At 38.4% G+C, this 13810-nt stretch overlaps 1 protein-coding gene across 2 annotated transcripts in view; it reads right to left on the bottom strand.

The window, feature by feature from the left end:
* Positions 1-13810, bottom strand: part of FNIP1 (folliculin interacting protein 1) — a 156696-nt gene that overhangs the window by 22750 nt on the left and 120136 nt on the right. For both annotated transcript variants that reach the window (XM_080805058.1, XM_080805057.1), the window contains 3 exons: positions 10898-11044; positions 9854-10023; positions 88-1519 (listed from right to left, as the gene is read on the bottom strand). In XM_080805058.1, the coding sequence (XP_080661184.1) occupies positions 88-1519; positions 9854-10023; positions 10898-11044 (1749 nt within the window). The remainder of the gene's footprint in view (positions 1-87; positions 1520-9853; positions 10024-10897; positions 11045-13810) is intronic.

The following is a 13810-nucleotide window of genomic DNA, read 5'->3' as shown; positions in this document are numbered from 1 at the left end:
CTTACCACCAACCTTCAGAGACCATCTAAATAGAAGAATGATACATATTTACATAGGGTGTATTATAGGTTAAAACTTCCTACTTACCCAGGAAAAGGTATCTCATCTTCTTCTGCCCAATCTTCTTGCTCTCCTCCATAGTAACTGCTTACTTGTCTAGTCATATCATGACCTGTATCTTCACTTTCACTATCCCCAAGAGCACTATCTGAACTTTCATTTCGTGGAATGTCCCATTCAGTTCCTACAGCAATTTTTTTCTCTGAACTCTCTTTATCCCCATGGGGGACAAGAATGGAGAGTGTATCTCTTTGGTCCTGCTGAGGAAAGCAGGTTTTACATGAACCCTGGTGAACTGTTTCTACTGTTTCTACACATTTACAAAATTCACTCTCCTGTTTGCTACTTTTTGTACACAATCCTTTTGAAAATTCTAACATACAGCAGTGTTCTTTACTGTCTGTACTTGTTTTAACTGCAATATCATCAATAGTCCTGGTTTCAATTGAATCATCATTAAAATATTCATCAAATAAGCTCATGCTTTCTGGATCTGAATGATTCCAACAGGGATGTTCACAGGTCTCTCCAGAAACCATGTTTGGTATATCAGACTCGCCGGATTGGTCCTTAGTTATCTGTTTAGTTTCTTGATGCTCCTGATCAACAGCCCCTCCTTCTTCCTTCAGTGGTTTGGTGTGGTGCCTGATAATCTGATCCACCACTGCCTGACTCCTGAGTTCAGTATCTGAGTCAGGGGACATAGAATCTCCAATCAAGAAGGTAACCTTTGTCTGTGATGCTTCACAAGAAAATGCAGCAGTCACAAGCTTATCTGGAGGTTTTTTTTCCACAACCATTCCTGTGGATCTCAACACTTTGCCTGTGTGATTACCTGAACCCAGCAATTCCTCATCATGCCATGTTTCCTCTGCTGGCTCTAAGCCTGATTTTGACAAGGCGCATTTGTCTACTGGAGCAGAGCCTGTGCAAACAACTGTCTCTAACTTAGTGTCAAGGCAAGTTCTTAATTTATCTCTGAACTGTTTAACATCAACAGCATTTTCTTCTTGGCAGTCAGAGGGAGAAATCATTCGACACTCATCTGAAATTCCTAGCAGCTCCTTCGAGCTGTTTTGAATATCTTCACTCTCTTGTTGTGAAACATTCTCTATATTTTGCCCAAGGAACGGACGACTGCAATATTTACAGCTACAGTTAGGAGTCCTTGTCTCTTCTGGGTCTTTAATGAGCAAACTGCTTTTGTTTCTATGCACTGTGATAAGCACATACTCTGATTCTTCTATTTCACCTTTCTCCAAAGTGGTAGTAATTACTGTGCCTGGCATAACAATGGCTTCATCTTCTCCATTTTCTAAAAGATGGGTTTCTTGAAGTTCAGAGCATCTTATAAAATAAGTAAGAAAATAAAGCAGCCTCTGGACCATATCTTGTCGTTTGCCAACCACCACAGTCCTCGCTAATCGTACAGGAGAACCAATAGCGCCATACAAGTCCCCTGCAATGGAAAAATCAGTTACTGGACATATCCTCTCTTCATATAGCCAACCAGGCTACTTCCAATGATCAGATACCTACTCTTACTGTATGAGAGCTAGTTCAGGTTGACTCTTAGTTCTTTGACAGGTAAGTGACTATTCAGGAGCATGGGATGAGATAAATGGTATTTACCAAAGAGGAAGGTGAATAGAGGGGTTTTCTAATTTCCTCTTTAAGCAGCTCCTATGGTTCTGAAACCCAACCAAAGAGTCAACTGTGAAAGTCACACTGACCAAGAATATTCTCAGTGCCAGGCCTCATGCAGAGCTCTTCACTGGGGCAAAGTACCACCTAAGAAATTATGAGCAAAAGGATTCTGTTACTGCACCTAATGCAGAAAAGAGAAAGCAAAGTATCTACTGGAGGGGTAGGGAGGAGAGAAAAGGGAGTAGAATGCGGAACAGAACTGGAGTAGTCATACCACACACTTAACCTTTCTTGGTTAAATCACATCCCTGAACCTTAACTGTTGTTGCCCTACCCATGACCCCAAACCAGTTCCCATGTTTTTAAAAGCCCTTCTATTTCCCAGAGCAGTAGGTACTCAGAAAAGACCAGAAAGAACAAGAAAAGTGAGACCTATCCTGACTAAGAGGAAAAGAAAGGGCAAAACATTTAGCCATGTGGTTCTTTTTCACTTCTGTATCCATTACTAGACGCCAACAGCCATTACATAAGAAAAGGGCGACAGGAACCTAAGAGTTGTCAATGTAATTTCTATACTTATGCTATAGCTCAAATTAGATGAAGGTGCCAAATTACACTTAAAAATAGAGAACACAGGAACCTGGGTGGCTCAGTGGGTTAAAGCCTCTGCTTTCGGCTCAGGTCATGATCCCAGGGTCCTGGGATCGAGTCCCGCATCGGGTGCTCTGCTCAGCAGGGAGCCTGCTTCCTCCTCTCTCTCTGCCTGCCTCTCTGCCTACTTGTGATCTCTGTTTGTCAAATAAATAAATAAAATCTTAAAAAAAAAAGAGAGAGAGAACACATTGGGCCGCTTGGGTGGCTCAGTGGGTTAAGCCTCTGCCTTCGGCTCAGGTCATGATATTAGGGTCCTGAGATGGAGCCCCACATCAGGCTCTCTGCTCAGCAGGGAGCCTACTTCTCCCTCTCTCTGCCTGCCTCTCTGCCTACTTGTGATCTCTCTCTCTCTCTGTGTCAAATAAATAAAATCTTCTTAAAAAATAGGGAATACAAAGTCATTAATTTAAATTTATTCAATTTTAGCAAGTTGTCTGTATACACACTTTAAAGCCTAACTCCTACGCTTTTTAAAGGAGCAGACATAAATAGGTCTCAGATAAATATGTGCTATAGACAGTATTATGACAATTTTTCTCCTCTGATTAATATACTGGCTCTAATGCCATCATGCCACTGTTTGAAACTACTCCTAAGTTTCTCACGAATTACCAAATAAACTGAACTGCTTTGACATGACAAGTGAGTGTTTCCTGACCAGTTCAACTTTACTTTTCCAGGTTTATCTTCTTATAGTTACCTTTTCTTCATTATTCGCACTAAGTCCCACTTAAACCAGACTACTTAAACTGAACACTGAAGCAACTCAGCACTCTTAACACCCTAGACATGCTTTGTGCTTGCCCTAGTCTCTGTTTCTCTGCCAGTCCAAAGCTTCCCACCCAAGCACCCTCCCTTGTGCAAAAGTAAGCTTCCCTAACTGAAATTTCACTGAACTTTTTGTTTCTCTTATAAGTCCTCTTTGATTTATCATTACTGTCCTCATATTTATTACCTTCAGTAAAATAAACTGTCCACTTCTTTTTTTTCTGAAATTTTACTTATTTATTTGAGAGAGAGCATGCGTGCATGCATGTGCGGGGGAGGCGGGCAGAAAGAGAGGGAGAAGCAGATGCCCCGCTGAGCAGGGAACCCAAAGAGGGGCTCAATCCCAGGACCCCAAGATCATGACCTGAGCCAAAGGCAGACATGTAATCTACTGAGCCACCCAGGAGCCCCTAAACTGTCCAGTTTTTTTTTTTTTTTAAGATTTATTTGAGACACAGAATGAGAGAGAGGGAGAGAGAGAGAGAGAGAAAGGGGGAGGATCAGAGGAAGAAGCAGACTTCCCAATGAGTAGGATGCCCCACCCAGGACTTGATCCTGTGACTCCAGGAACATGACCTGGGCCAAAGGCAGTCACTTAACTAACTGAGTAACCCAAACACCTTAAACTGTTTACTTCTTAAGGCCAAGAACTGCATTTCATCTTTATATGCTCCAATGCTGTTTGCATAGGGCCTTATATATGTTATGCACTAAATAAATGACTGTAGAATTGAAAATAAATTTGAAATGTCCAATAAATAAAATATCACTGAATTACTTGATTTGAAAAAAACTAAATTAATATCCATACAACAGTATACTACCCAGCAAAATAAAGGCATTGATTATTACTACAAACAACACAGGCAAATCTCAAAATAATTATGTTGAATAAAAAACGTCAAACCAAAAAAAAAAAAAAGCACGTACTGTATAATTCCATTTATATCTAGAAAATACAAACTAATCTATAGTGATAGAAAACAAACCAGTAGCTGCCTGGGTATGGGGAAGGGGTTGGAAAGGTCAATAGGGAGAGTGGAAGAACAGGCAGGAGGGGTTACAAAAGGGCATAAGGAAACTTTTGGAAGTGATGAGTGAGTTTATCATCTTGATTTTGGTGACGGTTTCAGAGGTACTCATATTTTTTTTTTTTTAAGATTTTATTTATTTATTTATTTGACAGAGATCACAAGTAGGCAGGGAGGCAGGCAGAGAGAGAGAGGGAAGTAGGCTCCCTGCCAAGCAGAGAGCCCGATGTGGGGCTCGATCCCAGGACCCTGGGATCATGACCTGAGTCAAAGGCAGAGGCTTTAACCCACTGAGCCACCCAGGCGCCCCCAGAGGTACTCATATTTTAACATAAATATCAATACTTACAAAAGTGTATATATATTTATTTGGTATGTGTCAATTATTCCTCAATTAGAAGAAAGTAAAAGAGGGACAGAGAGAGGAAAGAAAGAGAAGGGGAGGGAAGTTACATGAATAAGTTACATGACAATCTGCCAGGCAAGCTCACTCATCAGCACAACCTAAGAGAAGTTTCTATCAAGTCATCAAAATGTTCTCATTGGACTCCTCCCCTATGACCTAATAGCAAATAGAGTAAGAGCAAGAGCAACAGCAGTCATGTTTACCAGACACCAGAACTTTACAGGTACTCTCTAATTTAATTGTCTTCACTTTACGAAGTATGTACTATATATTATTATCCTCAAATTATAAACAAAGAGACTGTGACTCACATGTGGTCTGACTCACATCCTGCACTTTTAAGCACCATGCTACAATACCTTCCTAATGACTATCGACTCATCAACTATCCCTTCTTACCCAGTTACCATTTATTTAGCAAGGCCTTGCACTGAGGGAAACATTTCCCAAAATTATTTAACAAGCAAAAGTGGAAAACAGAAACCTCAATGACTGCTTCTCAGTTCACCAAATTTATTCTAGCTATCATAGATAACATGATTAATTCTTTCTGGGCAAAGTACATAACAAAGAACACCCTAAAGAACCTGAGGTTATGAGTGAATCAGTCATGATCCTGCTTCTCTAGCTCTCACTGCAGTTGTGTAGCTAGAAGAAATTGATGTTAGACTTAAGATGGAGATCAGACAATTTAGCAGACATGAAAAGGACAAGGAAGGAAGAAGTACTTTAGAATGGAGGATGTGTTCCACCAAGATGGCAGAGGAGTATGGGAACTCCTTTTCAACCAGACCCCTGACTTTAGCTAGAAATCTACCAAACCACTCTGAATACCCATGAAATCAGCCTGACCTGTAAGATTATACACGTCTGGATCTCTACAGGGGCAGAGGATCCTCAGATGAGAGGGTACATACTGCCTAGACTGTGGCTGATAGTTTTGGTTGTACATCCCCTCTACTCAACAGAATGACTAGGAGGAGAAACTCCCAACAAAGAAAAGTCCAAGGGACAATGGCCTCTCCTGGAGATCTAACAGATATGGATCTAAGCAAGATGTCAGAAATAGACTTCAGGGTAGCAGTTATGAAGACAATAGGCTGGAGAAAACTATTAATGGCAAAAAATAGATTCGCTAAGGGCAGAAATGAGAGTGGATCTGGGAGAACTTAAAAATGCTATCAATGAGATACAATCTAATCTAGATACTCTAACAGTTAGGGTAAATGAGGCAGAAGAACGAATTAGAAATCTAGAAGACAAACTGAGAGAAAAGGAGGATCAGGAGAAGACCTGGAACAGATAGCTTACAATCCATGAAAACAGAATTAGAGAAATAAATGATGCCATGAAACATTCCAATGTCAGAATTACTGAGATCCCTGGAAGGGGGTGGGGGGAGATGGAGAGAGAGAGAAAGGACCAGAAGATACATTTGACCAAATCGTAGCCAAGAATGTCCCTAATATGGGGAATGAAACAAGCATTCATGTCCAGAGAACAGCCCCCAAGATCAAGAGGAGCAGACCAACGCCCAGACGTGTAATAATAAAACTCACAAATCTCAGAACCAAGGAAACCATTTTAAGAGCAGTTAGTGGGAAGAGATTTCTTACTACAAAGGGAGAAACATCAGAATGTCAGACCTGTCCACAAAGACCTTGCAAATCAGAAAGGGCTGGCAAGACAAATTCAGGGTACAAAATGAGAAGAATATGCAGCCAAGAATTCCTTATCCGGCAAGGCTATCATTCAGAAAGGATGGAGAGAGAAGGAGTTTCCAGGACCAGCAAAGACTGAAAGAATATGGGACCACTAAGCCTGCCCTGCAAGAAACATTAAAGCGGGGGGGAGGATTCTATAAAAGGAGAAAGTCCCCAAGAGAGATATATAGAGACAATCTATAGAAACAAGGACTTCACAGGCAATGTGGTAACAATAAAATCCTGTCTTTCAATAAGCACTCCCAACGTGAATGGCCTAAACGCTCCCATAAAATGGCACAGGGTTGCAGACTAGATAAAAAGACAGGACCCGTACATATGTGGTCTACAAGAGACTCATTTTGAACCTAAAGATACATCCAGACTGAAAGCAAAGGGATGGAGAACTGTATCTTTCATGCCCATGGACCTCAAAAGAAAGCCAAGGTAGCAATTCTCGTATCAGACAAATTAGATTTTAAGCTAAAGACGGTAGTTAGAGACACGGAAGGACACTGTATTATTCTTAAAGGGTCGGTCTAACAATTACAATTATCTATGCCCCCAACATGGAAGCAGCCAACAACATAAGCCAACTGTTAACCACAATAAAGAGGCATATTGATAATACATTCATAGTAGGAGACCTCAACACTGCATTCTCAGCAATAAACAGATCATCTAAGCAGAAAATCAATAAAGAAATAAGAGCTTTGAATGACACACTGAACCAGATGGACCTCAAAGATATATACAGAACATTCCACCCTAAAACAATAGAATACTCATTCATCTTGAGCATGCATGGAACTTTCTTCAGAAAGACCACATACTGGGTCACAAGTCAGGTCTCAACCAACACCAAAAGACTGAGATTACTGCCTGCATATTCTCAGACCACAATGCTTTGAAACTGGAACTCAATCACAAGAAAAAGTTTGGCAGAAATTCAAACACTTGGAAGCTAAAGACCATCCTGCTCAAGAATGTCTAGGTCAATCGGGAAATCAAAGAACTTAAGCAATTCATGGGAACCAAAGAGAACGAAGACACGTCAATCCAAAACCTATGGGATATGGCAAAGGCAGTCTTAAGGGGGAAACACATAGCATTCCAAACCTCACTCAAAAAAAAAAAAAAAAAAAAAAAAAAAAACAGAAAAATCCTAAATACACAAATTACCTTTACACCTGGAAGATCTGGAGAATCAACAACAAATTAAACCTAACCCATGCACAAGAAGGAAAATAATTAAGATTAGAACAGAGATCAATGAATTAGAAATCAGAAATATAGTAGAACACATTAAGAAAACTAGAAGCTGGTTCTCTGAATTAATAAGATGGATAAACTACTGGCCAGACTTATTCAAAAGAAAAGAGAAAAGGCCCAAATTAATAAAATTATGAATGAAAGGGGAGAAAGCATGACTAACACCAAGGAAATAAGTACAATTATCAGAAATTACTACCAACAGCTATATGACAATAAATTAAGCAACCTGGAAGAAATGAATGCATTCCTGGAAACCTATAAACTACCAAACTGAAACAGGAAGAAACTGACAACCTGAATAGACCCATAACCAGTAACGACATTGAAGCAGTGATCAAAAACCTCCCAGAAAACAGAAAGTCCAGGGCCTCTTGGATTCCCTGGGGAATTCTACAAACATTCAAAGGAGAAATAATACCTATTCTCCTGAAGCTGTTTAAAAAATAGAAACAGAAGGAAAACTTTCAGACTCGCTCTATGAGGCGAGCTTTACCCTGATACCAAAATCAGGCAAAGACCCCATCAAAAAGGAGAATTTCAGACCAATATCCCTAATGAATATGGATGCCAAAATTCTCGACAAGGTACTAGCTAACAGAATCCAAAACTGCATTAAAAGGATTATCCACCACAACCAGGTGAGATTTATCCCTGGGATGCAAGGGTGGGTCAACATTCACAAATCAATCAATGGGGTAGAACATATAAATAAGAGAAGACACAAGAACCACATGGTTCTCTCAATTGATGCAGAAAAAACATCTGACAAAATACAGCACCCTTTCCTGATTAAAACCTTAGAGTACAGGGATTCAATTTCATAAAATCCATTTATGAAAAACTCACAGTGAATATCATTCTCAGTGCGGAAAAGCTAGGAGCCCTTCCAATGAGATCAGGAACACAACAAGAATGCCCACTCTTGCCATTACTGTTCAACATAGTACTAGAAGTACTAGTAGCAGCAATGAGAAAACAAAAATAAATAAAAGGTATTCACACTGGCAAAGAAGAAGTAAAACTCTCTCTCTTCAGAGATGACATACTTTATGTGCAAAAACGAAGATTCCATCCCCAAATTACTAGAACTTATACAGCAATTAAGCAATGTGGCAGGATACAAAATCAAAGAACAGAAATCAGTTGCTTTCTTATACACTAACAATGTAACTGGAGAAAAAGAAATTAGAGAATCAATTCCATTTACAATAGCACCAAAACCGTAAGATACCTTGGAATAAACCTAACCAAAGAGATAACAGTTCTATTTCTAGGAACTACAAAACACTCATGAAAGCTGAACAAGACACAAAAAGATGGAAAATCATTCCATGGTCATGGACTGAAAAAATAAACATTGTTAAAATGTCTATGCTACCCACGCAATCTATACTTTATCTATACTATCTATACATACTATCTATACTTTATCTATACTACACCATCCAATCAAAATACCAACAGCATTTTTCAAAGTGATGGAACAAAGAATCCCAAAATCTGTATGGAACCAGAAAAGACCCCAAATAGCCACGGAAATGTTAATAAATAAAAACAAAGCTGGGGGCATCATGCTGCCTGATTTCAAGCTATATTACAAAGCCGTGATCACCAAGACAGCATGGTCCTGGCACAAAACCAGACACATAGACCAAAGGAACAGAGAGTAGAGAACCCAGATATGGACCCTCAACTCTATGGTCAAATAATCTTCAACGAAGCAGGAAAAAATATCCAGTGGAAAAAAAACAGGCTCTTTAAAAAATGGTGCTGGGAAAACTGGATATATAAACAGAAGAATGAAGCTATATACAGAAGAATGAAACTCGACCACTTGCTTACACCATACACAAAGACCTGGGCAATGCAGGAATGGAAGTCCTTTCTGGTCAAGGGGACATTAAGAGAAGGAAGGGAAAAATGGAGGGTGGGGGAGTCAGATGGGGAGACAAAACTTGAGAGGCTACAGACTCCAGGAAACAACTGAGGGTTTTAGAAGGGAGAGGGCTGGGAGGATGGGTGAGCCTGGTGATGAGGTATTAAAGAAGGAGGACTGCATAGAGCACTGAGTGTTATATACAAACAATGAATCACGGGACATTACATCAAAAACTAATGATGTACTGTATGGTGAGTAACATAACATAATAAAAATACAATAAAATTTAAAAATTGGGGAAAAAATAGAATGGGGGGAATAAAAAAGAACATCTTATTTCTTAATTTTTGTTTTTGCTATAAAATAACTCCAGACAGCTACACAAAAGTGTAAGTGTTATGCATAATGTAAGGGTTTTCAGATTACATACCTAGTTGTGCCCAAAGGGGGTTATATGGATGAGTTTTTGCCAACATGTCCACACTCTGAGAGGAATGTTTTTCTAAAAATATTTTTATAGGTGGTTGTCCATTTGGCATGACAGTTGGAACCCAGGCAAGATGATTGGTCAGAACTGCAGTAATGAGTGCTGGCAAGAATCTGAAAACAAAATACATCCTATCAGACTCCACTCTGCTTTCATTAAACCTAATACAAAACGCAGCAACAGAATAAAGCAGAGACAGTACCTACTCTCATGTAGCCAAACAGCATAAAAAAAGGAGAGGAAAGAAGAAAAGACAGGCATATCACCTGGATGAAAATGAAAATGCAGTTTTTGGTTGGGTAGGAGTTAAAAAAAAAAATCCTTAAAATAAAAACAGTATTCACACAGAGCTGTATCTGATCTTAATTACAAAGCAAAAAATGCCATTTTACTTGAAAAACTGGTTTCTTTTCAGTGTTTAATCTGCAAAATTAATGAAGCAACACGACTATACATTTCCAAATTACTGAATGGGAAAACGAAGTAAAGTATTAAGCAAACTTTGTCTATTTAAAAGGAATAAAACCTCTAAATTACTCATTTGGATTCTAGGAATTTGATGAATGGTTACAAGCAAACAGTATGATAAAATATCACATTAAATATGTATCATTGGAATCCTGGCACCACTTCTCTCTTTTTATTTTTTTTACTTATTTTCTCTAGAATGAAACTGTGTAAGTGGATGCAATTCACCAAAAAATGGGAAGTCTCAGAGAGTTCTGTAAGTTGTCAGGAATTCTAATTTGACACATAATTAAAGACCTTTTCACTGTTTCTCATTCATTTCATTCATTTTACTGTTTTCTGTGGCTTTCATCCATATCCTATCTCTTAATTACATTTTTGAATACTCTTTTGGTTATTAATAGTAAGAAATAATTCCCAAAAAAGTTAATTACTTTGCTTTTGTAACTTGGTTTGATCAAAATCTAGATATCAAGTTATAGTACATAATATCTAAGATATAAAGCGAGAGAGCCATACTGATTTTTGGAAGCATTTTCCATTAGAAAAGTGAACTCCTTCATGAAACGATGGCAAAGCTGGTTCTTTTCTGGAGTCCCCGACATCATTGTAAGCCAGACAGGCTCTCCAATTCGTGGCATTGTATAAAGATTACAAATTGTTGTTCTAAAAAGAGGAAAACACATTATGAAATTCATACTTCCCAGAATTACATACTCTTAAAGTTTATGTTACCAGTTTAAGCCTCACAGCTGGATTATTAAAGCTTTCAAGAGGACACAATTAGTCAAGTCATTCCTTCTTTGTCACCAGCATAGTACCACAGGAAATGTTCTGCACATGAACCCAAAATATTCTGGTTCTGGTGCTAGCTCTAGCCCCAACAACTGTGTGCCCTCGGATAAATTACTTCCCTATTTTAAGCATCAGTTTTCTCCACCTGTAAAATGAAAGCATATGAGTGGATTAATTTCTAAAGCCCTTCCTTCTTCTACATCCTTAAGGTATATGCCATACTTAAACATAATGCAAATTATCAACAACCTACAAAAGAAAAATATTCTGAATTAGATAATAGCTTATCCATATACCCACTGAAAACAATAGTTTATCAGCAGCATTTTGTTGCCTATGAAGAGACTCTTCAGTAAAATTCTGAAGGACTTTTCTCAATCTCCTGAAGTTTTTCTTTGAATCAACACAAGAGAGCATTATTGCACAATTATGATGATGCTTTTCTGGCTGTCTCTTGCATTTACTTAGACAATAGCTAGTCCCATGACTTGCAGTTTCTCCTTAAAGCTTCACGGATATCTCTAAGATATCATTTTCCTCCTATGTTAATACCTATTCAGCCAAGTCCTATACACTCACTATATTAAGCAACTCCTACAAAGTTGAGGCTTAAGAAACTAGTTATTTCTTGGAAGATACAGAATGGTGCTGCACTTTCTACTTTCTATAACAGTGCCGTACGACAGAACTTTTGGCAGAGATGGGAATGCTCTGTATCTATGCTATCCAAGATGGCAGCCACTAGCCACATAAGGTTACTGAACATGAAATGCGGTCAGTCTGATGAACTGAATTTTAAATTTTATTTAAATTAAATATCCACATGTGGTTAATTGCTACTATATTAGAAAGTACAACTCTAGGAAGTTCTCTGAGATCTCTGCAAGCTCAAATACCTACTTCAGCATAATTCTCTAACACCTAGAATCCAAAAAGAGGAAATAATTTTCTTGCCTGTACAAGTTGTATTGACTCTTGACCTAGAATGAACACAACATAACTGATAAAAGTGATAAACAAGGGTCACATTAATGAATTCTTGGTAGGGCATAATATCATGGCTGATAACTTTAAAATAAATGAATGGCAAGAGTTAAAGGTATTTTATAGAGAAAAATATGATCCAAATATCAACTAGGAATATGTGAAAATGCTAAATGCTAAAGCCTATTAAGGATGTCTAGATAAGATGGAAAAGCAAACACCAGGGTTTACCTCTTTTCCATTCAGATGTCTAAAATGAACATCGATTAAAGATTTGAAAACAGATAAATTACTGTAATAAATAAAAATGGAGAGTAATCTTATTTAAAATTTAAATTACAGATTAATAAAATTATGCAACTCAAAACATGAGAGGAATGTTAAGTGAAGTGGTAAGGCAGATGAACATACAGGTTTATAGTCCTCAAAGAAGGGGACGGATGAGTACATAAAGGAGCTAATCTGCTTCGCTGACACAAGAAGAGGCTCAGGACACACAAGTTAAGTTGAGGACAGGAGTTATTCAGGACTATAAAATGGGAGATTAATTCAAGGTCTGTAAATGGTTGGTGATCCCTTTCTATAACCTATTTTCCCAAAGAATGACTACAGACAGAAGAGCAGATGTAGCAACTGCCTAGTCCTGAGAAGAAACAGGGCCCAAACTCTTCCTGATATTTGAATCCTTCAGAATATATAAACATACACAGTAAGTCTTGTGGCATTAAAATGTCATGGGAAGAAGGGACAGCAATTAGGTGAAGAAAATGTCTTAAATATGCCCCTTCATGAAGTGATAATGGAAACAGGTTAAGAAACACTGCCCTAAAGTTCTTCAGTTTGTACCTAATCATGCACAGAACTCCCAACTCATATTTTAGTACTTTGCTCTCAACTACAGATGGGCAACCACAATATTGATACAAGGAGAGAGGGACACAAACAGAAAAACGGAAACACACACACACACACACACTCACTCACTCACACAAAAGGACTCATGGAGAAAATAATAAATAATACATTCAGAAAAAGGGAAACATGAAAGAACATGTTTTTTACTAACAAAATAAACTCGAGAAAGAAGACAGAGGAAAATAGATAAGAAAGTAGAAAATTTACCAGAACTGAAAGACAAGCTAGTGCTAGAGCTATATTGAAGCTTAACAACCAATGGGCAGGTATAAAGTCATGGCAAGAAATAAATATGCTCCAAGACTGATAAATCAAGAAATAACTGCATTAAATATATTGCTTAATAATGTGGAAGTAAATAACAGAATAGGTAACAGTTAAAAATAATGTTCTTGGGGGGCACCTGGGTGGCTCAGTGGGTTGAGCCTCTGCCTTCGGCTCGGGTCATGATCTCAGGGTCCTGGGATGGAGCCCTGCATCGGGCTCTCTGCTCAGCAGGGAGCCTGCTTCCCTCTCTCTCTGCCTGTCTTGCTGCCTACTTGTGATCTCTGTCTGTCAAATAAATAAATAAAATCTTAAAAAAAAAATAATGTTCTTGGGAAGTAAGAATGAGGATGGGAGAGATAGGACAGAGTTCCATTACTTCTTCATTACTAGATTTCTGGGCATGTTTTCTTTGTTTCTTAACCAAGTAAATATACTTTATGATTACAAGAAACACTATATACATGAGTGAAT

Source organism: Martes martes (assembly GCF_963455335.1).
Source record: "Martes martes genome assembly, chromosome: 5".
Lineage (NCBI taxonomy): Eukaryota > Metazoa > Chordata > Mammalia > Carnivora > Mustelidae > Martes > Martes martes.
The sequence above is the reverse complement of the archived record's forward strand: the minus strand, read 5'-3'. Positions and strand labels throughout refer to the sequence as shown.